This window comes from Eutrigla gurnardus (assembly GCF_963514095.1).
Source record: "Eutrigla gurnardus genome assembly, chromosome: 20".
Classification (NCBI taxonomy): domain Eukaryota; kingdom Metazoa; phylum Chordata; class Actinopteri; order Perciformes; family Triglidae; genus Eutrigla; species Eutrigla gurnardus.
The window spans coordinates 1,449,136-1,472,847 of NC_139931.1; the positions used below are offsets into that span (position 1 = coordinate 1,449,136).

The 23,712-nt window shown below is 40.0% G+C and overlaps 2 protein-coding genes across 3 annotated transcripts; one reads left to right on the forward strand and one right to left on the reverse strand.

Annotated features, from left to right (window-relative positions):
* Positions 1-11,510: 11,510 nt before the first annotated feature.
* On the reverse strand, positions 11,511-15,224 carry tmem100a (transmembrane protein 100a). Of its 2 annotated transcripts, XR_014599012.1 has the most exons (3): positions 15,018-15,224; positions 12,578-13,727; positions 11,511-12,527 (listed from the first exon to the last, which is right to left on the reverse strand). XR_014599012.1 is itself a non-coding variant. In XM_084036660.1 (2 exons), exon 2 carries the CDS (start codon positions 13,641-13,643, stop codon positions 13,248-13,250), a length of 396 nt encoding a protein of 131 aa, XP_083892786.1. In that variant the 5' UTR covers positions 13,644-13,727; positions 15,018-15,224; the 3' UTR covers positions 11,511-13,247. The 2 variants fall into 2 exon arrangements, 1 of the variants encoding a protein (XP_083892786.1); XM_084036660.1 differs by having other exon boundaries at positions 11,511-13,727.
* A 1,784-nt stretch (positions 15,225-17,008) lies between these two features.
* pctp (phosphatidylcholine transfer protein) lies at positions 17,009-22,353 on the forward strand. The gene is made up of 6 exons (XM_084036654.1): positions 17,009-17,187; positions 18,167-18,284; positions 19,329-19,408; positions 19,495-19,666; positions 20,158-20,225; positions 21,052-22,353. Exons 1-6 carry the CDS (start codon positions 17,059-17,061, stop codon positions 21,124-21,126), a joined length of 642 nt encoding a protein of 213 aa, XP_083892780.1. The 5' UTR covers positions 17,009-17,058; the 3' UTR covers positions 21,127-22,353.
* The last annotated feature ends 1,359 nt before the right edge of the window (positions 22,354-23,712 follow it).

Genomic DNA, 23,712 nt, shown 5'->3' on the forward strand with positions numbered 1-23,712 from the left:
GCACAACTCTCCCTCGTTGCTCACTTTTAAACAGTCGCTCTGACGTCCTTAGAGGACGACAATGTCAGAAGAAAAGTGAAATAATATGTTCAATATTAATATGAATTAGTGAAATATTTTAACCAACGTCAGTCCTTATAATAAGGAACAAATATTGATTCATTTTCAGAATTTCAGCCCTTATAAATACCAGTTTGTTTTTATTATTTATTATTTATTAATTATTAGCAACAACAATAATTTTTTACCTTAGAGGACAAAATGTTCCCTTTCTAAAAGCTATAAAAATATTAAAAAGCAAAACCAAATCTGAGTTCTTATCATCACTGAAAATGCTCTACATTAAAAGAACAAAGATAAACGATTTCTTGCTAAATTAATTATTTTGTGAAAAATTGTAAAGGTTAGTTTAGTTGATTGATTACATTAAAAACTGGAGGAGACCAGTGATATGCTTTATGAATTATGGATATTTATGTATGAAGTGTTCATTTTAATAAAAGAAAGGAGCAATAAAGCGTCAGAGGTATGTCAATGATTAACACTGCAGTGCTCCATTATACAGCAGCGACGCCCCTAGTGGCAACCATGAGAACTGCATGCATTTAAGAGAGCAAACATGAGAAGCCTGGTGGGAAAATGGTAAAAACGACTATTTAGAAGCTTCAGATTGAAAGCCTGATAGAATGAATGATGCTGTACTTTTATGGCCGTGAGTTGAAAAAATGTGCTTTTAAATATTATTAAGTATTAAATATGCAGAGTTTTGGTCCTTCTTATAACAATTACATGTCCAGCTCTGCTTATTCAACTTTATTATCAGCACATTATGGTGTTTTTTTTCTCAACCAGGATTATAACAATATTACAGGGAAACCACAAAAACATGGCATTTATTTGTTCAGATTGAGATTTTGAAATGATGTTCGAATTAATAAAAAAGAGACATCTATATAATACGTTACAATAATGACAAAACAATGGAATGAAGTGAACCCTTTTTATCTATTTTTTTTTTTTTAAGATTTTTTTGAGGCATAGACACCCTTTATTAGCAGTGGATAGATCGGAAACATGAGGACAGAGAGGGGATGTGACATGCAGCAAAGGACCACCGGCCGGGATTCGAACCGGGGTCGGCTACGTTCGTACATGGTATGCGCTTAAACCACTCCGCCAACTGCGCGCCCATCTATTTTATTATTTTGACATTCAAACAAAACGTGATACTTGCAGACAACCAATGCAGATGTTCCAGACTCTCCTCTTTTAGGTGTGATGTGTCAGCGTGGAGACCCAACCAGAGATTTAGAGCTCTAAAAACAGCAGCGCAGCGTCAGAGGAAGAGCGGCGTTTCTGTCCTGGGGATGTTTGTGTTGTGGTTGGTCTCGTGGAGCGATTAGCCCCAGAGGATGTAATAGGTTTGTCCGTGTGTACACAAGGCCTCTCGGGTGGAGTTTCTCCCGCTCGTATCTCGGAGGTGGATCTCCAAGACGCCGGTGCCAGAGAGTCCAGTCGGCCTCGGCCGGGGGAACCTGGGAGGCAGACGACAAGAGATGGGAAGTGTTGACAAATCTCTGGCTGTTTGAGAGTTTGTCTCGGTCTCTCAGCCCAACAAAGTTGTTTTCACAGTCTGGACCTGAGTCTCCCTGCAGGGATCCTCCCCTCGATTAGACCAACGGTGACCTCACCTCCGACCTCCCACCATCAGCTAACCCCGAAAACAAATGAGGAGCAAGAAACAAGCCATGTCACCGTACACATGTGTGAAGTTTTCTCTTTTATCTGCAGACAAAGAATGTTTTCAATAACTTGTACAACAAGTAAAAACACTTGGACGATCTCATTCACATGTGATGCATCAGTAACAACAATGCTCTGATGGGAACCTCGTTAGTTTTTTGCAGATATTTTGCTCATAAAAAATAAACAAAGTCAGAGAATCACCAAAGTTATTAAAACATGTCCCGAAGGGGGAACATTAATGTCTGCAACAATCCATCCAAGTAGTCTTGGAGGTTTTTCATTTTAAAACGTGTTACATGTGGTTTGTGCCGCTAGAGGAAAAGTCAGGGGATCACCGGAGTTATTGGGATTCGTCCTCTGGGGATCGGGATCGTCTGGACCAAATTTCATGTTAAACAATCCAATAGACGCTGAGATAGTTTTTTACATCTGGGGCAAAGTAACTGGTACCGCCACGCCTGTTCCCTGGCTGAAAATCAACGTTTTCAGTCACCAAGGGAGGCCAGTATTCTGGAAGCATTGGTTTGTTTAACCCACTGGGTTTGAAGGTTTTTGTCGTCACCATCTTGTCCTGATCTTGGGGTTTTTGTTAGTTTGCTTTCCCCTTGTTTTGTAGTTTCTGTCTCTTGTGGTGTTGGCTTCCTGTTTTATTCTGTAGTCCTTCTGACTTGTGTTGTCTTTGTTTACTTCCTGTTCAGTTTCCCCTCCTTTTTTTTGTCCCAGCTGCGTCTGATTGTCTCGTCAGCCTGCCGTCGTGTTTCCCCACCTGTCTCTCGTCCTCCTAATCAGCGCTGGTGTATTTGGTCTGTTTCCTTTGTGTCGTTGCTCCATGGTCTGTTAATCGGCTCACCACCGCTCCGGTTTGTATCTCCACTGGTTTCCCCTGAGGTTGGTTTCCACTTACTTACGTTGTAAGTTTTGTTTTCTGTGGATTATTCTCATTGCTTTTTGAATACTGATTTTTGCTCTCTTTGCCTCCTTAAGTTTGGACTGTGTTTTTGTTACTTACTCATATTTGATAAAACCTTTTTCCTACAATATTTTGTTTAAATCTGGATTTGGATCCTTAAACACTTTTGCCTGCGCAAAACCTTGAATAAATGAATAAAACCAATAATGTCTAACACGTTTTTTGGTCTGTACATCTTTGAAGTAGACACCAGACTCTCCCTTAAACACATCAACGGCATCAAGCTCCTCATCATAATAAATCTAGATATTAGGTGTTGAGTCCTATGATGACCTCATCCCCAAACACGTAGAAGAAGAAGAAGAAGAGGACAGCGATAGGGGAGGGTGGGGTCTCACCTCTCAGACGGTGGCGGTGGCGGACAGGGCCGAGGATCTTGCTGATCTGATAAAGGCCCAAAGAGAGCCCTTTCCTTCCTGAGTGGCGGACTGTTTGTGTTAGAGCGTTGTGCGACTCTTCTTCTGGGTGTGGGAACCTGCTCCTCCCAGAGTTCATGGCTTCCTCTTGTCCACCGGCCTGCATGTGGGGCGTTCAGAGGTTTGTCCTTTAAAAACCTTCATTCCCTGCTTTTATATAAATGCATTAGCACCGTGTTTGCTTCGTCAATAAATGGAAGTAAAATAGTTGTAAAAGTTACATCATTTTGTTTAGATTTTGTATATAATGGACTAAAACTGCTTTGACATTGTTTGGATAAAGTGAATGTAAATAAATAATTTAAAGAAATGTGCTGTTGGGTGGTTGCTACACTGTAACGTGTTGAATTCTGAAAATCAAAGGCTTGAAAATTAAGAATTATGTATTCTTTCAAGGTTTATGACAGATTAAAGTTTGTGGTTTCTAAAAAAAAATGGTTAATTCAGAGCAAATAATGACAGAAATCTTATAGTCAAACATCTATTGATTTGGATTTTTGTTTTTGTATAATTTCTCCATTTAATAAGATTTTGCATTTGATATTATTTGTTGATGTTTGTTTGCTGCATTCTGTGACTGCAACGTTAAAATAAGTCAACCTTATTACGACACGAAAGTCCTATGTTTGTCAAGGCTGATGTATTGTTGCGTACGTAAAGTAAGTCACGTAACAAACATTCTCAGTCTGAGCCACCTTCCTTTTTGTTTCAAACTACATCATAAATGGTATGTTTAAAACTTTAAATTCCAGAGAAAACTACGTTTCAATTCAAATGCAGGGAACATTTAACATAATTTACATTATTTTTAAGGAGACAAAATTCTGGCCGTTCTGTAAATAACATGAATGTATTCATCCGACCGGATTATTCTCCTGGCAGCGAGAAAACATAACTGACAAGTTGAATGAATCGATTCATGTGGAAAGATTTTTTTCTTTTGGTCCAATGAGTCTTCGGGGTGGAGGGGTGCATCATGACGTCAGTGTTTTTTTGTTTTTTGTTTTTAAACAGCCCTGCCCATGACATTATTGCTCATATGGAAAAGGACAGTCCTAAAGAGAGAGTGGACTGATGTTATTTGTCACTTTTAACAGATTAAAACAGCTGTTTCTGATCCACGTCGGCCCACCCACCAACACAACAAGATTTTTTAATTCTCTTTACTTTCTATTCTCCAGAGAAACACATTTCTTTCTGATTGATGACAGAAGTTGTTGTGTCCCCCCCCCTCACATTCACACCCAGCCTCGAATCGACAGGGAGCAGTAAAACTGACTCCTCGCCATTGTCTCATGTACGTCATCGCGCTCCTTCCCCCTGGGCAGTGCTCACAGGAATGTCCACAGCACCCCGAGACCTCATCAAAACACACCTCCCCCCACCGGGGCCTTCTCTGCCACGCCGGTCATACAGTCGGAGGGGGGATGAAGGGGTGGGGGTCCTGCTCTGGTCTCTCTTGCTGACGGGAATCCAGAGTGGCGGCCTGCTGCTTTATGGGGCTCACAACATTTAGAGAGCGGAACATGAGCTATGTTTCACGCTGTCACTGACTTTCTGATAAATCAGCCCCGGCGGCGCTTTGACCCGGAGGCTGATGGGAGCGAGGTTGTGTGAGGTCTGTAGAGTTTTCTACACAAGACGGAGTTAGGAGGAGAAATCAACGTACTGCTGATTCACCAAAAGGTTATTTGGTCATAAATGTCACCAAAGTTATTACATTTTACACTAAGGGGAAACATGAACGTCAAAGCCTAAAAATACAATGAAGAGGAGAAAAAATACATGAAAAAGTATTGGTTTCATGTCGCGACACATAGTTTTAACGTTAAAACCACCTTGTAGTCCGTGTAGTGTTGACATATTTCTGTAAATCGTATGTAAACCAACTCTTTCCCATGAAAACAGCCGTAAACACAAGCAGACTCGAGATGAGAAGCAGCTGAGGGCGAGGCTCCAGAGCTGTAACTGAAACTGTTTGGAAACAGATGTGGGAGTGAACCTCCACCGTTATCGGAATGAACCATCACCAGACTCATGATAACCATAATAACAGAATTATTAATTAATGGTGAACTCTTCCTGCATTAAATAAATTCATTGATCACCTTTAGGAAAACTGTAGCTGGTGAACCTAAAAAAAGAGCACAAAGTGGGAAAAAGTTTACAACCTACCTATATACCCACCCCTACCTACCTACCTAGCTAGCTAGCTACCTACCTACCCCTACCTACCTACCTACCTACCTACCTATCTAGCTAGCTAGCTACCTACCTACCTACCAACCCCTACCTACCTACCTACCTATCTATCTAGCTAGCTACCTACCTACCTACCTACCCCTACCTAGGTATCTAGCTACCTAGCTAGCTACCTACTCCTATCTACCTACCTACCTACCTACCTACCTACCTACCCCTACCTACCTTGATTCAGAAAATGCCCAAACCATAACTTCTTGAAGTTCTGTTAACGTCTCATGTCATTTCAGAGAAAAGCCTTGAAATAAAACAAATAACTCTCTATTTTTTTGACTGAATTGATCCAGTACCATTGATCATCAGCATATTCTGAACATTTGTACCCATTATTTATGACTCTTTCACTATTAAAATGCATTTTGTTTTGTTGCCTTTACTCTGTAACCAGAAGAGGAGCAGCATCATGGGTACTTTGGGGGGGGGGGGGGGCTGCCAATGGGAAGCTTTCCTGTACCGAACCCCTTCTGGGATCCGGCAGCGTCGGTTTATACGAGGACATACTGTACTTTATTGCTCTCATGCCTGCATGTGATGTTCGTTTCTGCTGCAGAAGGCAGAAGGCAGATCCCAAAGGCGTCACCTGTTGGAGTTCTGGACTGGTTTGTGCTTCCTAAAGGCAGCGTTTCTGTGGTCTGGTGGTTAAAGTGTTTCTGTGGTCTGGTGGTTAAAGTGAGACTCACTTTAAAATGACTTGCTTTCTCCGTCATACGTGACCTCTGACTCGGTTTTCAGCTGCTTCACATCCTCTCGTTTACGTAACAGGGTGAGCGACGTCAGCAAATCTTTGATTACCAGATTAAGGGCGTCCATCCCGGCTTTTAACATACTCTACAACAGGATTTTGATTAGTACAGTAATCGTTCGTGTGAGCAACTTTCTTGTCTCTTGCAACACGAACGTGCGTCAGAGGAGGCGATTACCAATCACAGACAGGAGAGCATAGAAACTCCTCGCTGGTCAGGAGTTTGCACATGTGGATGTGATCATTCCCAATGCATGATGGGACTGACATCAGGGTTTTGACTTCCATGTTTTCGTTCTTCTTTTCTCCTCTGAACTCAAACTATGACGTCCAACAGCCATTATATACAAAAAAAGGGTTAAATGTGTTTCTCTCAGGGAGGAAAACTTAACAAAGGACAATTATTAACAGAATGATTCCCCGGAGTTTAATTAGGAAGCTGACAGGTCACGTTAGAAAAAATCGGAGGGACGAAAAAGTGAAAAAAAAGAAAGAAGATGAAAAGCCATTTATTGGGAAGTTAATGTGCTGGCTCAGCAGGTTTAGGAGTACACAGATCACAGGGTGTGAACTCTTCAACAACTTTAATATTCAGATAAATGAAAACACACGGCAGAATCACGTGTTGCTTTCTTGTTTGTTTATCAAATTTAAAATCAATAAAGAAAAATACAAATAATTTCATATATATTGTAACATATCTGGTAACTTCCTGCCAAAACCATTAATTTGTTTTTCTAAAATACTTAAATCAATGACAGTGTTGAACACCCGTTGGTTGCTGAAATATGGTTTTGAAGCATTTTGGTCGTTGCCATGTTGGTTTTTGCAACCAGAAGTGCAACCGGATGCTGAACACGACATTTTAGACATTTAAAAATGTTACAAGCTTTCACGATGTGAAAACATGCTGAATGGGTTAACGTTGTGAGACAAAAAACATGAACAATCAGAGGAGTCGCCCCCTGATGGCCAGCAGAGGGAATGCAAGTGTTTGAAGATTATTTATTTACATAATTTCTGGGAACAAAAGAGATTTTCTTTGTAAGAGTTGATAAAATCCTTTGAAGGCAGAATGTTCTCTGTTGTGTTGTATTGGAGATGACACCGCGGTCCTGTTGGGACTGTGGGATTTACTGTAATATGGGAGGAACCGCTCAGGAAGAGCTTTCTCTTTATTATGTGGCGGAGTGAGAGCGAACCGAGCCGGCAGCACCTCTGGGACGGCGGCCAGCCAACACTTCAGACACCGATGAAAACCCTGGCAGCACATGAAAGAGTCAAAGAGAGAGCCATGTCGTGCAGAGTCAGTGAACGCCAATGTCACACTGTAAAAAAAAAAGAAAAAAAAAAGAGAGAGGGTTCTCGCCCATTGTCTGTTTTGTTGGCTGAAGGCAACGCTTCAAAAGAAGACGCCAGCTACAGTGGCTAGCAGCGTGGTGGTGTTGGTGGGCGGGTCCACCAAAGGGATTGTGTTGATAGTTTCATGTCCCCCTTTGGTATAAATCGTAACCACTTTGCTGATCTCCATCATCCCCAGCTGTATTTCGATTTTATTGGCTGTATAAAATATGAAAGTAGACGCCCATGTGACATCACCCAGGTTTACAAAAGGCCAAGTGATGCTCAAAGTCCAACCCGGTCTCAGGGCAGTTTCGTAAAATGGTCAGGAAATTAAATCTATTGGTTGAGTCTAGATGAACAAGACTTTTCCCTTTTTTTCGTGTAGCTAAGCATGAAACTAACGGAAATGTGTATTTCTACTGTAAAGTTGGGTATTGATGGGGATCGACTCAAATTTGGAGCCAACCTCAAGTGGACATTCGATGAACTGCAGTGTTTGGCACTTCGGCGTTGGCTTACTGGGTGTTACCACTTGTTTCTAATTATCAATGAATGCATTTACATGTTTAAACTCCGCCTAAGTCTTCTTGAACTTGTGTTTCCTGCTTTGACTGCAATATTAATTCAAATACTTTGCAATCAGTTTCATGTGGATTGTTTATTTGTTGTGATTTTTGTTTTTTAGGAAAGACAAAGACAATAAGGCGTCAGTAAATGGTTAGGTTTTGGATAAGATCAGATCAAATCAGGCAGTAAAAGGTAATTCATTACCTTTGTATTGTTATTTTCTTTATTTCATAAGTCCTAACCCCCCGCATGATCCGATGCTCTTTGGTTATGAAAACAAAGCGATCGCGGAGCAGTCACACCTCTCCGGGCAGGAAGGAGCTGAGCGGGTGCGTGAGACTGAGAAGCGTTTCATGCTCACAGTTTGGCTCACCTTCGTGCCCGGCTCGGACTTTCACTTCCTTCCAGAGGGCGGCGCCCCGCCGTCCCGTGGCAGAGACACCAGCTGCTGTACATCCGAAGCCCAGTGTGATCCTCCAAGCTGAGGCTGGCAGCGCGGCACTGTGGGTTCGTTGATTTGGTTCAGACTCTCATGCTCCCCAGAGGACGAACCCCAGTGACTTTAATGATCCCCGGACTCCTCCTTTAGTGTGTGTTCACCCATCCTGTGAAATATCTCAACAACTACAGAATGGATTGCTCATTGCACATCTCTTTTCCTCGTAGGCTACACCAGAAGGATAACATTTGTGGTTTCAGGCAAAATGTCTTGACAATTGCTATGATATGTTGGTTGGTAACACATTCATGTTCCCCTCAGGGTGAACTGTACTAACTTTCAGAGCGTAATACGTGGAAAAAACACGATATGCAGCCAGGGGCTAAACACTAACAACATTTGAGTGTAGCTAGCTAAAAACGTTTAAAAAGGATCATTTTAGTACCTATTTATTCAGGGATGCAATTATTAAATGATAAATGATGATGGTTTATGATTCGGATGATGATGTTAGCTGTTAGCAAGCTAATGTTAGCTATGGGTTAGCAAGATAACGTTAGTTATGTGTGAGGAAGCTACTGCAACTAAGGAACTTGCCAACATATTTGAATACTTTCCGAAAGTTTTTGCTAAACTTACAGAAATTCAGTTGGATTGGATTTTTTTGGAGGTCAAACCTGGAAGTTAGCGTCACACTGATTTAAATCGGTCAAAGTAAAAAGCTAACAATAGGCTATAAACAAACGTTGAACAAGGTCGTAATGGAGGGCTAGTATTCTGCGTGATGGCGTTTGTAGTTTAACTCGTTAGCAACCGCCTTTTTTAGACACGTAAAAGCTTAAGAGTTCACTTAATGACATTTTATATCGTAGAGCGAAATGTTAGAATCTCTAGGCATCAAAAACCCCATTGACCTCAACATCGGCATGTTTTTTAGTTTAACGCACCACTGGGAGTTTAGCCTCACTGCAGTGAAACACCGAAAGACTCTTGTGATGTTGATATTACAATCTGATGAAAAAAGGATTGCTCAAAAATCCTCCTGGGTTTAGTTTCTATCTCCCGTCTCCGTCTCCTGACACCCAAAGAGGTTTATCTTTGCTCTCAGAATACTTACGCATGAACTCGGAGCCTGTTCTTGGAACAGATCTTATCAACACAGTTATTTCTTTTTTTTCATTTCTCCAGCCAACAGGGCGATTATGTCGAATAATGTTAACAGTCAGACGAAAACATTTGGCCCTGAACGTCACTTAAATCCAGTCAGCTGGGCGTTGTGGGCTGTCAGGTCTGGTTTCGGTGGACCGGCTGGACCAGGATCCCCCGTAATGCTGAGCTCGTTACCTTTAATTGTGTTGGATTTGAGCAATGTGTGTTGAAGGCTGGAATTTCAGACTTTCGAAAAGGTCGAAAGCATTTGTGTGTAAGTCCGGTATCAGTTTTTCTACTTTCCCCTTTTTGTCCTCTTTTTTTCCCCTCTTATCCAAAACCTATAACCATTTACTGACGCCTTATATATTTATTGTTTCTGGAAAGTCTTGTCACTCCTTCACGTCTTTACTAAGTTATTAGTTTATCCTAGATTTCTTTCTTTCCTTCCCTCATGATTTGTTTCCTTCTTGACTTCCAACGTTCCTTTCTTTGCTCCCTTCCTTCCTTTTCTCTTGATTTGTTTCCATCTTCTCAAATCTTCCTTAAATACATTATTTTATTCCTCCCTCTCCTGTGAATCCTTTTATTTATTCCCCTTATTCCCTGTTTCCTCGTTTTCGTTCTAGTCTTCTTTATCTGATTTGTAAACCCACAAAACTGCATACAAGTTGTTTTACTGTATTATGTTGTCCATTCTACTTGTAATAAAGTGTTTATTGATAAAGAAACAGAGGAGGAATGAGGACCACGTGAGCGGACCCGCTCAGACCCCGAAGACGCCGGCGGAGACCACCTGTCAAACTTCCATATCAAGTCACCCGGTTTTTCCAGCGTCGGTCTGCCTGCTTATAACCTGAGAGAGCACCTCGCCGTGTCATGTGTCCCGCAGATGTGTTTATCCGATCGGACCTCCATACGACGAGGTGGGGGAGGGGCTGTAGCCCCGACCGCCGGAGCGGTGATCTCCACAAAAGTGACAAAGTGTGTTGTAGGTTCTCCTCTGACGCAAGAAAACCATTTAGTTGTAGTGTCTGGTGTCACGGGGGACGCATAGCAACGCAAATGCTGCCTATAAATATACTTCCACGTCCAGGCTATTTTAAACCCCAAAGGGGTCAAACAGGAGAGTTCAACTTCCTTTTACAACACACAATTTATGTGTTTAATTACGTGGAGCGCATTTATAAACCGGCGGAATAAATAATGCAAAAGAGGAAAGGTTATGATGATGATGAAAGGTGGTCAAATAAAATGAAATACTAACCAGAAAGCCAACACACTTGCATCTAGTGGTCTCCGGCTACATAGCTAGCATTGAGTTTGAGGGTTAAAGTTGATTCTTAAATATATAAAAAAAAAAACAGAAGATTCAAAAGACGAAGTAGCTTAAACTCGCTTTTTTTCATTATTCTAGAAATTCTTTAGGCTTTTTGGATTTCGGGATTAGGTTTATATCATTGACTGTATATAAGTAGTCGACGTGGTCATCGTGACGTCACATGTTGGTTTGTGGACTACGGCGTTTTCAGATCTGCCGAGGAGCAATCAGACTTCTTTTTTGCAACTAGAGGAGTCGCCCCCTGATGGTCAGTAGAGAGAATGCAGTTTGTAGGCACTTCAGCATTTTCACATACCTGCCTTTGAGATTACATCCTCCACCCCAATGCAACAGAAATTAACTGATTTTGCATATGAAATCCACAGCATCAATAAACTATATATTATTATACAATATTCAATAGCAACAATGTTGTAATTACTCTGGATAAAGCAACTTAAACGTATTAATGGAGAATGCAGAAATCTCATAGATGGATTTCTGAAACTTCTTTGTAGTTTACTCAATGTCAGTTGATGACGCATTCTGTTAGATTATTTTAAATAATGAACTGTTTATTTGTGTGTGAAGACCTGGGGAACACCCACCTACGTCACGACAGAAATAAACATTTCCTTCAATTCAGCTCCGAAAGTAAAGAGCCGACTGTTAATATAATAACTCATCACTTCTCCAACACACGACTCGTCTCCAAGCAACACAAACACTGACCCGGGATCAGATTTCCTGTAAACGTTAAGAGCCTCACCGATTCAGAATCGGAATCAGTGTTTATGTATATATAATACATTTCTAAAAAGGTGGTTTAAAAACAAATATCTCCATTACATTGGTTGTCCACCAGAGGTCACTGACAAGAAAAATGTAATGAACTTTAAGGAATCAATAAAAATCTTACAAATGGTGGTTATGTTAAAAAAAAAAAACACTGCATGTATTTAAAAAAAAGTTAAATATTTTAGGGAAATAAGCGATTTCGCTTTGTTTCCCAGAGTAAAATGAGAACATCGAAGTTTTACATATGGTTGCCAGAGTCAGGACGTGGTTAGCTTAGCTTAGCATAAACACTGGCGGCAGGGGGAAAAAGCTAGCACAGGCTAACCTGCCCGACCTAGGCCCGACTCAACACGCAGAGTCGTATCGATCTTCTCATCAATAAATCTGTTCCGTTGTGTCTTGTTGTGTCTAGCAGCTTCAAACTGTGACATCGTTACATGTTTGCTGATCAATGAGTTTATTGAACCTCACAACGTCCTGGGTTAGCATTTAATACATGCAAATGATTACATCGCAACAACACGTGCTACATTTAGAATGTCTTTACAGTTTGGAAGTACAGTTTGGACAATATTCCTTCTGACGTCCCAAAATTTACCAAAAATATGCAAAACTGTGAGAAAAAATCTTGGCATTGTACGTTTCTGCAGATACCTTAAATGTCAACGTTTTTTTGCATCTGGCGTTACGTTGTGTCGTTAAGTCTTGTTCGTGTGTTTGGTTGTTAAGTTGTAGATTTACGTTGTGGCGTTACAGAAACCTCAATCTTTTTTCTGACCTTCTTCTGTTGCCTCAACTTAAAAAATATCACAACATCAACCACGTGTTATTGTGCATTTCTGTACATGCAACACAATGCCATCACACAACGTATTCATGACACATATCTTGTTGTTCGGAAACGTCGACATTTCTGCGATGCTTATCTGCAATTTTACACAAACGTACGATGCCTTCGTTTTTTTGCACGATTCTGGAAGTTTCACGTGAATAATAGATGTTGTTTAATACTGAATATGATAATCAAAGTGCTTTAAGATAATAGACATGTATGGTTTGTTGTCTTCTTTGACGTCTAATCCGAAATACGGGAACAGACTACATCGGCTTGAAAGAGAGTCCTCGTATCCAGTACCAGAACGAACGTCTGAGACTTTCATGAGCAGATATACGTCCTCTCCTGGGTCCTTCTCAAAACCACAATCCCTCCCATTACAATCAAAGCCGCCACATCCAACGGCAGATTAATAGGAGCCTTCCTCCCTACGTCGCGTTCACACAGTGGTAATTCATCTTAATTGTGATACATTCCTCCTGGCGGCGTTCCCAGCTCGCCAGATGCCCCGCTGTCTGTTTGACAAAAAGAAAATCCCTCACAATGTGTTCAAAGCTCTGACTTCTCGAGGCCTTGAGCGTTTTTTGCGGAGGAAAAAAAAACAACACATGCCGGACGACAGCTGGTTTCTCCGGATCAGGAAAAACCAGGACTACGTTCATGTGAAAATACTCCTCTGGTTGGCGACCAGCGTGGTCTGGCTCTCCCGCCGCCGCTCCTTCTTCCTCTCCAGCCTCATCCTCCAGCAGACCACGCTGGACGCCAGCAGCACCAGGCCGGCGGACAGCAGCACCAGGCCGAAGTAGGAGATGGTGGAGCCGTGCGAGTTGAAGCTGTAGGCCACGGCGGTGACCACCACGCCGGCGATGAGGACCACCACGCCGAACGGCACCGTGCAGCGGTAGCAGGACAGCTCCGCCCCGCCAGTGGCCGCCGTCAGCTGGACCTCGTTGACCAGGGGGATGTTCACCGTGGTGGCCGGGCGCTCCTTGGTGTTGGCCTTCCCCGGGGTCGCTGGCGTTCTCATAGCGTCCTCGTTAGCTTCTTCTGGCATCGCAGGATCAAAGGAGGCCCTTCGGTTTAACCAACCGCAGATGGTCCCTCGCCGTTTCCCCTTCTTTTTGTTCTTCTAGGGTCTCTGTGGAGAGAGGAACCATTCAGAAAGGGTCATCATCGTTGCTTAACACTTTTGTTTTTGTTAGAATTCAAAACGCCACATTACACAATCTGACACTCTGACCACAACAAGCGTTGTTTTTTAAAAAAGTTACCCCCTCTCTTTGCACAACCCCCCCCCCCCCCCCCCCCCCAGAATCGGAGGAGTTGTCTGAATGACGCAGGACCGGCTCGGCAGGCACACGAGCTGAGACATTCCCTGGAGAGCGCAGGATATGACATTACAAACTGCTCCGTGAAATGCGAGGAGCTTCGAAATCACCAGCAATTTCACAAGCGCTCATTCTTGCCCCCCCCACCCCCCACCCGGCTGGAAAAGCCGTGATTCAGACTCAATAAACCTGATACTGCTTATCAACTAGGGAGGGGGGGTGATTCATCTTTTTTCCCCAACATTTTTCTCCTGTTCACAAGAGGAAGAACCAGTGGGTTCCCAAACTGGTTTCACATGTTTATTTTTGGGGGAAATTTGGAGGTTCAAGAAAAAAAAATACATTGTAAGTTTCTGATTGGCTGATTCCTCCAGGATTTTATTCCCGATGAAGTGGAGATAATAATAATAACATATAATAACTAGTTTATTGTTCATCATTTTTCCAGGAGAAAAAGCATCCACTTTTTCAAGCTCATTAAAGGTGCTTTTTTTTTTTACCTCTTTTGTCTTCCATACAATTGACAACTGAATCGGATAATACAAGCAGAAGCAACATTTCTACTGGATTTTCCATCTTTTTTGACATTATTAATACTAAATAATTCAGATATTTCTTTTTTATGCCCCATTTTCTTTAGAATAATGCTCGCAACGTGTTTACCAAGTTAGAAACTTTTGTTTTGCTCCGTTAAATAACTTTAAGGCTATTTAACTTTAATACACAATCTGAGTTAAAAGTCCCCGGTTGAACTGCTCAAAGTTAAGAGGCACGTTTTCCTTTAATTTATAAATTAAGTTGAATGAAGGTGAAGATTTACAGTAAAATAATCATTTTAAAAAGTTGAAAAGGTGCTCTATAGATAAAGGTATTATTATATTGTTATAAAACAGTTTGTTATAGTTTGGAAAAATGAAGAAAAGGTTTGTACGGTTTTTGTGCATTTAATAATAACGTTTAAATTAAACTGACTTTGAATATAGCTCGAAGAAGAAGAAGAAGAAGAAGAAGAAGAAGAAGAAAAGAAGAAGAAGAAGAAGAAGAAGAAGAAGAAGAAGAAGAAGAAGAAGAAGAAGAAGAAGAAGAAAAGAAGAAGTTACCTCACAGCCGTTTTCCATGTCGCACACTCTGCTGCTGCTGCAGAACGAACCCGATCACAGAAACAAGATTCATCCGATTACAAGTGAATGTTGTTTCTGCTTCTTTTGTTGAACTCGGCAGCAAAAAAAAGAAAAAAGAAAAAACGCAGCGTCTCTTTCCGGTCTGGAATCTGACTCCCATTCATGAGGAGCGTCCCGTCCCCCCCACCTCTCTCCGTCTAGTCCGCTCGCTGCTCGGACTGCAGACATCCCCATTCAGAAACAACTATTTCAAGTATCGATGACCGGCACGTGAAGTTCAAGACAATGAGGGGGTGGAAATGATATTTCCGGTAACGTATTTCAAAATAAATCTCCGTTTGCTGCCGGATATATGTTGATATCGCTTGCAGGCTTGGATGCATTTTATTTTGAAATTAGAATAATTTCTCTTCCGTTTCTGTAGAGATGACTTGACACTGCAACGAGACCCTGGGGCATAATGAAAACTATTATATTATATTATATTATATTATATTATATTATATTATATTATATTATTTCTACACAAGTTCATTATTGTGTCATTGTTTTTATTCATGCAATATTATATAATATATCTTTTTGCATTTATATTGATTTAATCAATACATGTAACAGTTAAAGTAGTAAAACGATGTGAAATAAAAACTAGATTAATACATTTTAATTCAAATATACAAAAAATACATAAAATAAGTGATAGATAAAATAACAATTAAATAGAATAGAATAACATTTTCCAACTCAAATTCTAAAATAATTGAGTAAAATCATGTAAAGTAAATCTACCATTATAACAAAAAACAAAACAAAAAAAACCTTACCTATAGCACTCTGATCGTAGCACTGTTGCTCTTAAGGTACTACTTTACTCAGATGAGGACCTAACACTTGTTCTATTTTTAGCTCTTACTTTATCAGCAATGATATGTTGTGGTTTCTTTGTTTCCTTCTTTTGACAAATGTACTTATTGTAAGTCGCTTTGGACAAAAGAGTCTGCTAAATGACCTAAATGTAAATGTAAATAACAACAAATATTCAGCATATAACACAGAACTAAGACATAATAAGTTTGTAAACTGATTAAAGTGTTCGCCCAGTGATTCAGTGTTGCACCTTTGTAAAGTTGTCGGAGCCACAGATTCAGACAGAAACAACATTTTACTCCTAACACTGAAAACAGATAAAAAAGTAAACAGAAATACATAATAAAAGGTATGTAAACTACAACAAGAATAGAATAAAAATAGAAGCTATAGAAGAGCACGTGGAGACAAAATGACACGGTAAAGTGTCAGCGGTGTTAATAATAGCAGCAGAGTCAACAAGTCTGTATAAACAGTGTTGGTATGAGATTGAGGAGAGGGACTCGGGGTTTGTCAATGGAACATAGTAACGTAATGGAAGTATAGCATGGTACATTATGAAATGAGAAATAATATTAGATGAGTGTGGTAAAACAGTATAGTATGATAACATATCAGATGTGCTTAAGTATCATTTTCAGGTATCTACTTTGCTTGAGTATTTCTTTTCTTTTTAAGTTTTAATTTTTTACTTGAGTAAAGAAGTTTAATAACTACTTTTACTACAGTCTTTTCTTTTAGAGAACATCTGTACTTTTGACACTTTGCTCCATAAAGTTAAATGCGCTCATTAATAAAGAGCCCATAAACAAGAGACATACACACACGAGTAGTCAAATAAGTATAAAATGTGGAGTTTTGTATGTACAATTTGTGCGTATAAAAAAACAACATATGGTCCATTTGTGTATTTGTATTTGTAGTATCTTAAGATACTGTGTAGTTCAGCAATATAAAGTATTATTGTGTAGAATATCATATATAATATGGTATGATACGTTTAATCTGAATTCCTAGTTTTAAGGCCTTAAAAATAGCAACAATGAAGTCCTGAAGACACTGATGCAGTTTTGTGTTTGTGACCTCTTTTATTTTGAAAGCCGGAAGCGCGCTCGTCTTGTGACAGCCAGCTGGGAGAGAGGAGAGAGCCGTCATGGCGCTGCAGTTCACCGACGAGGAGTTCCAGAGTGCGTGGAAGGAGCTGGACGAGCCGCAGCTGGAGGGGGGATGGGAGCTCTTCGTCGAGACGATGGGAGTGAAAATCTATCGGCTCTATGATAAGGTAGAAAACGTGAATTAAACCGCCGCTTTTCCAACCGGAAGACCGGTGACTCGCTGAATGAATGAGTCTGTTCGGGTTTCCTCTGCAGAGCCGCCGGGAGCTTTTTCGGTATCAAAGCCGGTGTATTCCTTTCTCTCTGTCCACATATTAAAGTTAAACTTTGTGTCTTTAACATGATTTAGTTCGTTGATAACATCAATAACACAACCAGCTGTGATTTCCTAGCGGCCAACGCGGGGAAATACCCGGAAACAGAGCGAGTGCTGTTAGACCGGTTTTTTCCCCCACACCAAACTCCGTTTACAAATCTGTCAATTTAAGGTTGCCTCGACTTTTGTCCGCATATGCGTAGTCGAACCCGATTTAAACACATTTATTAAATCAGAAACATCCACCCTTCACATCGGCGTGCACCTGACACGTCAAGACAGTAGTTTTACCCAGAAAACCTCATCTAAAACTGCACACTCTTCACTTCTTTTTAACATTTGATTTATTAGATAATGCACAAAAAAGGACACCTTTCCCCCAATAATGTTTCATTCATGCTAAACAAATATGGTTAAAGCATGACATTATATTTGTAGTTCATTTGAATGTATCCCCCAACAATCTTGTGTCTTGTCTAAATGAGTTCAACTTCTTAATTGAATTTAATTCACAATTTGAAATATGATCACAATCTTTATTGAAGTCTTTGACCTGCTGTTCACTGTCAAGGGAAAACAAGATAAGCTTAAACTGATGTTTCTTTTTAATGGAGTTTGATGCGACTGCGAAATCAGTGGTTGTGAATGCGGTTTGTCAGGTTTTTATTATGTGTGCCTTTTGAATCAAATCCAAAACATGCTCGGGAGTCGGAGAGAGGGTGCAGCACAGTCTGGCTCTAATTTGTTTAGCTTTTGGGTGATTAGTCACATAATGTGGGTGTGGCCATGCAAGCTGTTGCAAAGAGAGAACTTTCATGTGCTGTTTTCAGGAATCTCGACTTTATGAGTACAAAGTCTTTGGCGTGCTCGCCTCCTGCAATGCAGAGCTGTGTGCAGATGTCTACGTGGACTTGACGTATCGGAAACATTGGGATAAATATGTGAAAGGTAAAAAGAAAAAAAAAAAACAGTGAAGCAAATCCACACTGTCATTGTCCTTTCCATCCAAATCCACGTTTCCTCATGTCCCGCTGAGTAGTTCCACTTGTATGTGAGCGTCTGTTGTGCATACAGAAGTGTTTTTTTTAAATAAAATAACATTTAATGTGTTTGTCCTTGTTTTCATGCTCCTCTACAGTAACCTGCAGGTAACCTGTTGTCTGTATTGTAGCTGCTGTTAGAACCAAAATAGTTGAAAATGTGATTTTATTAGCGATTGGAGCTTTTTTTAGGATAGTCTTGTTGTCTGTGGTGGTAGCGGAGTCTTCTTGTATTTGCTTTAGCGTCTCCTCCCTCCAAGAAGATGCAGCTAGACCAGCACTAGCATGTAGCTACCGACTATTTGACCTTTTATATAGTGTTTCATTAACAATGCGTTAGCCTCAAAAGGCTAATATGACAACTAGCTTGGTTAAACTGATTACAAAAAACTACAACAGTTATAAAACAATTACGATAATTAAATATTGAAATAAAAGTATACATATAAATAATGCTCGGTCACTGATCTGACTAAAACAATGTAAACTGCTATTAGAACTGTGGCGGCGGCGGCAGTTGCTATAGCAACAGTAAGGCGCCAAACTGAAAGATGTTCCACTCTAGCTGAGATTTATCTAATAATGAGACAACGAGCTGAATATTGTATTTAGAATATTTTCAAAGCTCTTTCTGGTGGGGAACTGAAGTCGTAATCTGAGCCACCAGACTCCGTTGACAAAAACGGTGATTTAGTTGCCGGTCTAACGCTGCATCCATCAGCTAGATTGCTTGTGTTGTTGCTTGTGATCGACTCATCGAAGCTCATCTGAGATCACGTGAAGTCTCTTTAATGGATGTACGGATTGTAAAAATGAACATTTCCTTTTCTGACTGCAGGAGACGACAGATAACAGCATTATTAGATGATCACTTTAAAGTGCCTCTTCATTCCGGCCTCTGATGTGTAGCTGCATTTCTTAAATTGATTGTTTATCTTCTTTTGTTATTCAGAGCTCTATGAGACGGACTTCAGTGGGCAGAGTGCAATCTACTGGCAAGTCAAATACCCGTTTCCTCTGTCAAACAGAGACGTATCCTTCCTTCAGACAAATCCAGCCCACAAACACAAAGTGTGATTCACGGAGAGAGTGTCTTCCCTTGACAGCTGAACCCTCAGTATGTGTACGTGAGGCAGCGCAAAGACCTGGACGTGGACGGCAGGAAGATCTACGTCATCCTGGCGAGGAGCGCGCCGGAGGTGCCGTGTGCAGAAGCGAGTGGTGTGCTGCGCGTCAAAGACTACAAGCAGAGCGTCGCCATGGAGAGCGACGGAGGCTGCGGGACTAAAGGTGACCAGTGTGATGACGTCACGTTGTAGTGGAATTGTTAGCCAATTACATTACTTTGACAGAAAATGTATCAAAATGATGAATACAATTAATAATACATTGTAAAATCTTTTGGCATTTTTTCAGTTTATACATAGGCAATTTTTTATTTATTTGTTTAAAATGGATTTAATTATTATTGGTTTATTTTCATTTATTTTTTGTTGTTTTTTGTTGTGGTTATTATTAGTTTAATTTAATTTTAATTTTATTTGTTATTATTAGTTGTTTTTTACATTTTATTTACATTTTTATTTTATTTATTATTAGTCATAACATAAAATAAAATAAATATTGATAATAAATTTAATACTGGAAAGTTGTAAAAATGCATTTTACACCATTTTTGTTATATTTTTTGGGTCAAACCTTCGCCAAAAAGAAACACAAAAGATTGGTTAATGAAAAACATCATCGTATCAAGAATTCACTTTTTTTACATTTTGTTTCAGTTTTCATGAATTACTTCGACAACCCCGGTGGCAGTATTCCGACCTGGCTGGTGAACTGGGCAGCAGGGGTGAGTACGTTAATAACACATAGCAAACACAAACGACGTCAGCATGAAACATTCCCAGCTTTAAACCGGAACGACCCATTATAAGTAGCTTAAGGGGGCCGCTGGCCTCGCTGAACAGTAACAGGTGGGTCACATGCAAAGTATTTCCTCATTAAGATCAATAACATGGAACTGTAACACAACTGGTTTGAAGATTTGAATCTGTAATTGTTTATTTCTCATGTTTTTGAATTGAATTAACAATATATTGAACAACAAATCTCCTGGTACTTTTGCATAATTAAAAAAAAAAGTTTCATGTAAACCGGCTTTGTTTGGAGATTTCCCAACAGAGGATCACAATGTAGACATTTCCATTAACGTATTTTTCTTGTCAGATGACTCAACGAGCAGAAAATAAGAATTTGCAAAACATTATAATTTAGTCTTGCAGTCTGCCTGCTGGCCACCAGGGGGCGACTCCTCTGGTTGCATGGAAGTCTATGAAAAATAAGACCCTACTTCTCTCTTGATTTATTACCTAAACAAATATAAGCAAACCAAAATGCCGAACTTGAGGCAAAGGAACAAACTTTCACCGACGTGAAGAAACACTTTTCCCCTCCGGTGAGTTTAAAACCTCCAGAATGTGCACATGTTCACGTTGACCTACTCTCCTTTAAAACGGAGTTCAGGCCTCGGGAGAGCTTCACGGTTCTCCCTCACGTTCATCGTTAGCAGATGTGTTTGCAGGGTGATGTCAACAAGCTGCTCTCTTTAGTGGGTTTGCTCTTACTTGGCACATTTGTTCATGTTTGTGTGTTTTTTTTATTTATTTATTTTGCAGAGCGGGGTTCCAGGTTTCTTAACGGACATGCAGAAGGCCTGCAGCAAATACAGCAGCTACTGCGAGAAGAAGTGAATGCAGCTGGCAGGACAATGGCGGGGGAGGGGGTGGCATGGAGGAGCTGGAATGGCATCGTTGTAGCATGCTATTGACCCGGATGTGCATGACCCTCATCAATACTAGGCTGATGTGAAATCAATTCATTGTACTGTATTAATCAATATTGTCTCTTCTGGTCAATCACTGCGAGCATCAGTCCCTCCAGGTTTTGGGAGCTTTTATGGGATATTTAAGACTTTAAAAAAAGGAATGTTTATACATAACACTCATATGTTGGGGCCTATGTGGTGAAACAATGATTACTATTATTCAAATTGCAGCTGCTTGCATAGGATGCATCACTTGACCTCGTTTTAAATTGTATTTGCTGTGTTTTTAACTCTAATGTTAAATGTACGGAAGCCCTGAGAGGCAAGTGACAAAAAAGTGTCTAAAGGGTTTTTAAGTTCCTAAGTTTAAGTTCCTTATTTTTTATCTGTGAAATAGGCAGAAAAAAATGTTTTGCTATGCAAAAAAAATATTTCAACAGGATTATTTTTTATTTAAAAGTTACTTTGAGAAACATTTTACAAACTAGTGATTGTTGTTGTAGTACTAATTTTGGCCACAAGGGGCTGAAGTGCACCATTATCAGTTGTTTTAAATAGGAATTTAAGCATTTATGTTTTCTTCAGGGTGATTTTTAATTGAGCACTGGGAATTTAAAACGCACCTGGAAGAAAAAATGAATTATTTTAGTTTTATTTTAAAACATGGGGTAGTAGAGGACTTCAGCCTCTTGTGGCCAAAATTAGTATTATAAGAAACATGATCCTGGCTAAACTCTCCGATTTCACAGATTCAAATCTTTTAAGGAACTTAACTGATATTATCTTGGCAAATTGATCACCAGAATGTTCTACTCTCTCTTGCCCCTCAGGGCTTCCATATAATTATGACAGATGCAATATAATATGATTTATTGTACTGTATGTTTTAGTCACTGGAAACTTGCACATATCTGTACTTTTGGACGAATGTTGGCCAATGAGCTTTTTTTGTGATTCGTTTCCAGGAGTTCATTACTTATGCAAATTTAATGTCATAATTTTACGATGGTCAAAGATACAGTAATCTGCTAATACTGTATACGGATGGAGGCTGCTCCTGTTGATTCGGGTGAATGTGGTTTAATCTGGTCATGAAACAAAGCTATTACTGTGTAATATGGCTGAAATCAATAAACTTTCATTTTCAAATGTATTATTTTATTATTTTATTATTTATTAAAGCTGCATTCTCCCTGCTGGCCACCAGGGGAGACTCCTCTCTGGTTGTATAGAAGTCTATGAGAAAATGGTCCTACTTCTCTCTGCTGGCCACCAGGGGGCGACTCCTCTCTGGTTGTATAGAAGTCTATGAGAAAATGGTCCTACTTCTCTCTGCTGGCCACCAGGGGGCGACTCCTCTCTGGTTGTATAGAAGTCTATGAGAAAATGGTCCTACTTCTCTCTTGATGTATTATCTCAGTAAACATTGTAAACATGAGTTTATGGTCTCAATCTCTAGTTTCAAGTCTTCTTCAATCCAGCATGATGTTCATTTAGTACATTATGGTCCATTTAGAGTCCACCAGACCAGAAAGCAAGGGATGCTTTAGGGGGTGGGGCTTACCTGCTGATTGACAGGTCCATTTAGAGTCCAACAGTCATGACTCTAAATGGACCATAATTTAAAAAACAACAACATAATACACAGTTTTAGTTGGACTTAAATGCTTCTTGAGGTCTAAAATACAGTCTCAGATGAATGCTCCCTTCAAGTGATATCGGAACTATCATAAATATGAGTTCTTGGAAATTGCACACGAACGCCCCTTCAAATCATAATTACGAGTGGGGATCATTTTGATAACCAATGCATGGTACATAGTTTTTTGTTTCTTGTGTACATAATTCTACTTAACTTGATCTAGACCAATACTTTTTATATCTTTATATTCAAAGAATAAAAATATATATTTATATCTATCCATGACATATGGACTATAAAAACGATTTAACCCTTTCATAATTAACTCATTAATTAATGCATTAATGAAAAACAACCAATACTCACCATTAATTTATAACATACTATATACACAGATTAATTAGGTTAATTAACAGGAGGAGCTGTGCACGTGTAAAGGACCGCACTACCGCGTGCACGCGCCCCTAGTCAAGGCAGGCACGCGTTTTTTCCTGACCAGGTGGAGCTGCAGGTGTGTTTCATGTGAGCTGTATTATGTTTTAAATACAATATTCTCATATACTAATGTATGGAGTAGATGTTTAAGTGGGCTTTATACATGTGGGTATCATATTGTTATTTTTTTGTGACGTCAAGGTGATTCATTTCGGGGTAATTGTTAGCTGCTAAATACTTTAGCATGCTAGCTACGTCACTGCCTTCTGTTTACCTAGCTCTGTAGCATGCTAGCGTTACAGGTAACAAGGCTAATGGTGAGCTTTTAAATGGCAACTTCAATCTGAAAGATGTAAACACAGTTAGCTTGGCTTCGCTTCCTAAATGAACTTTTATTATGTTTTCTTCCTCCTTGATAACCTTTGGGCAGATGTA

What these genes read in the sequence shown, in the direction of transcription:
- tmem100a (XM_084036660.1), bottom strand. Translation starts at nt 13,643, where the DNA reads ATGCCAGAAGAAGCTAACGAGGACGCTATGAGAACGCCAGCGACCCCG.
- pctp (XM_084036654.1), top strand. Translation starts at nt 17,059, where the DNA reads ATGGCGCTGCAGTTCACCGACGAGGAGTTCCAGAGTGCGTGGAAGGAG. An exon ending in TTGGGATAAATATGTGAAAG is followed by an intron (nt 18,285 to 19,328) that starts GTAAAAAGAAAA and finishes TTTGTTATTCAG; the next exon opens with AGCTCTATGAGACGGACTTC. An exon ending in CGGAGGCTGCGGGACTAAAG is followed by an intron (nt 19,667 to 20,157) that starts GTGACCAGTGTG and finishes ATTTTGTTTCAG; the next exon opens with TTTTCATGAATTACTTCGAC.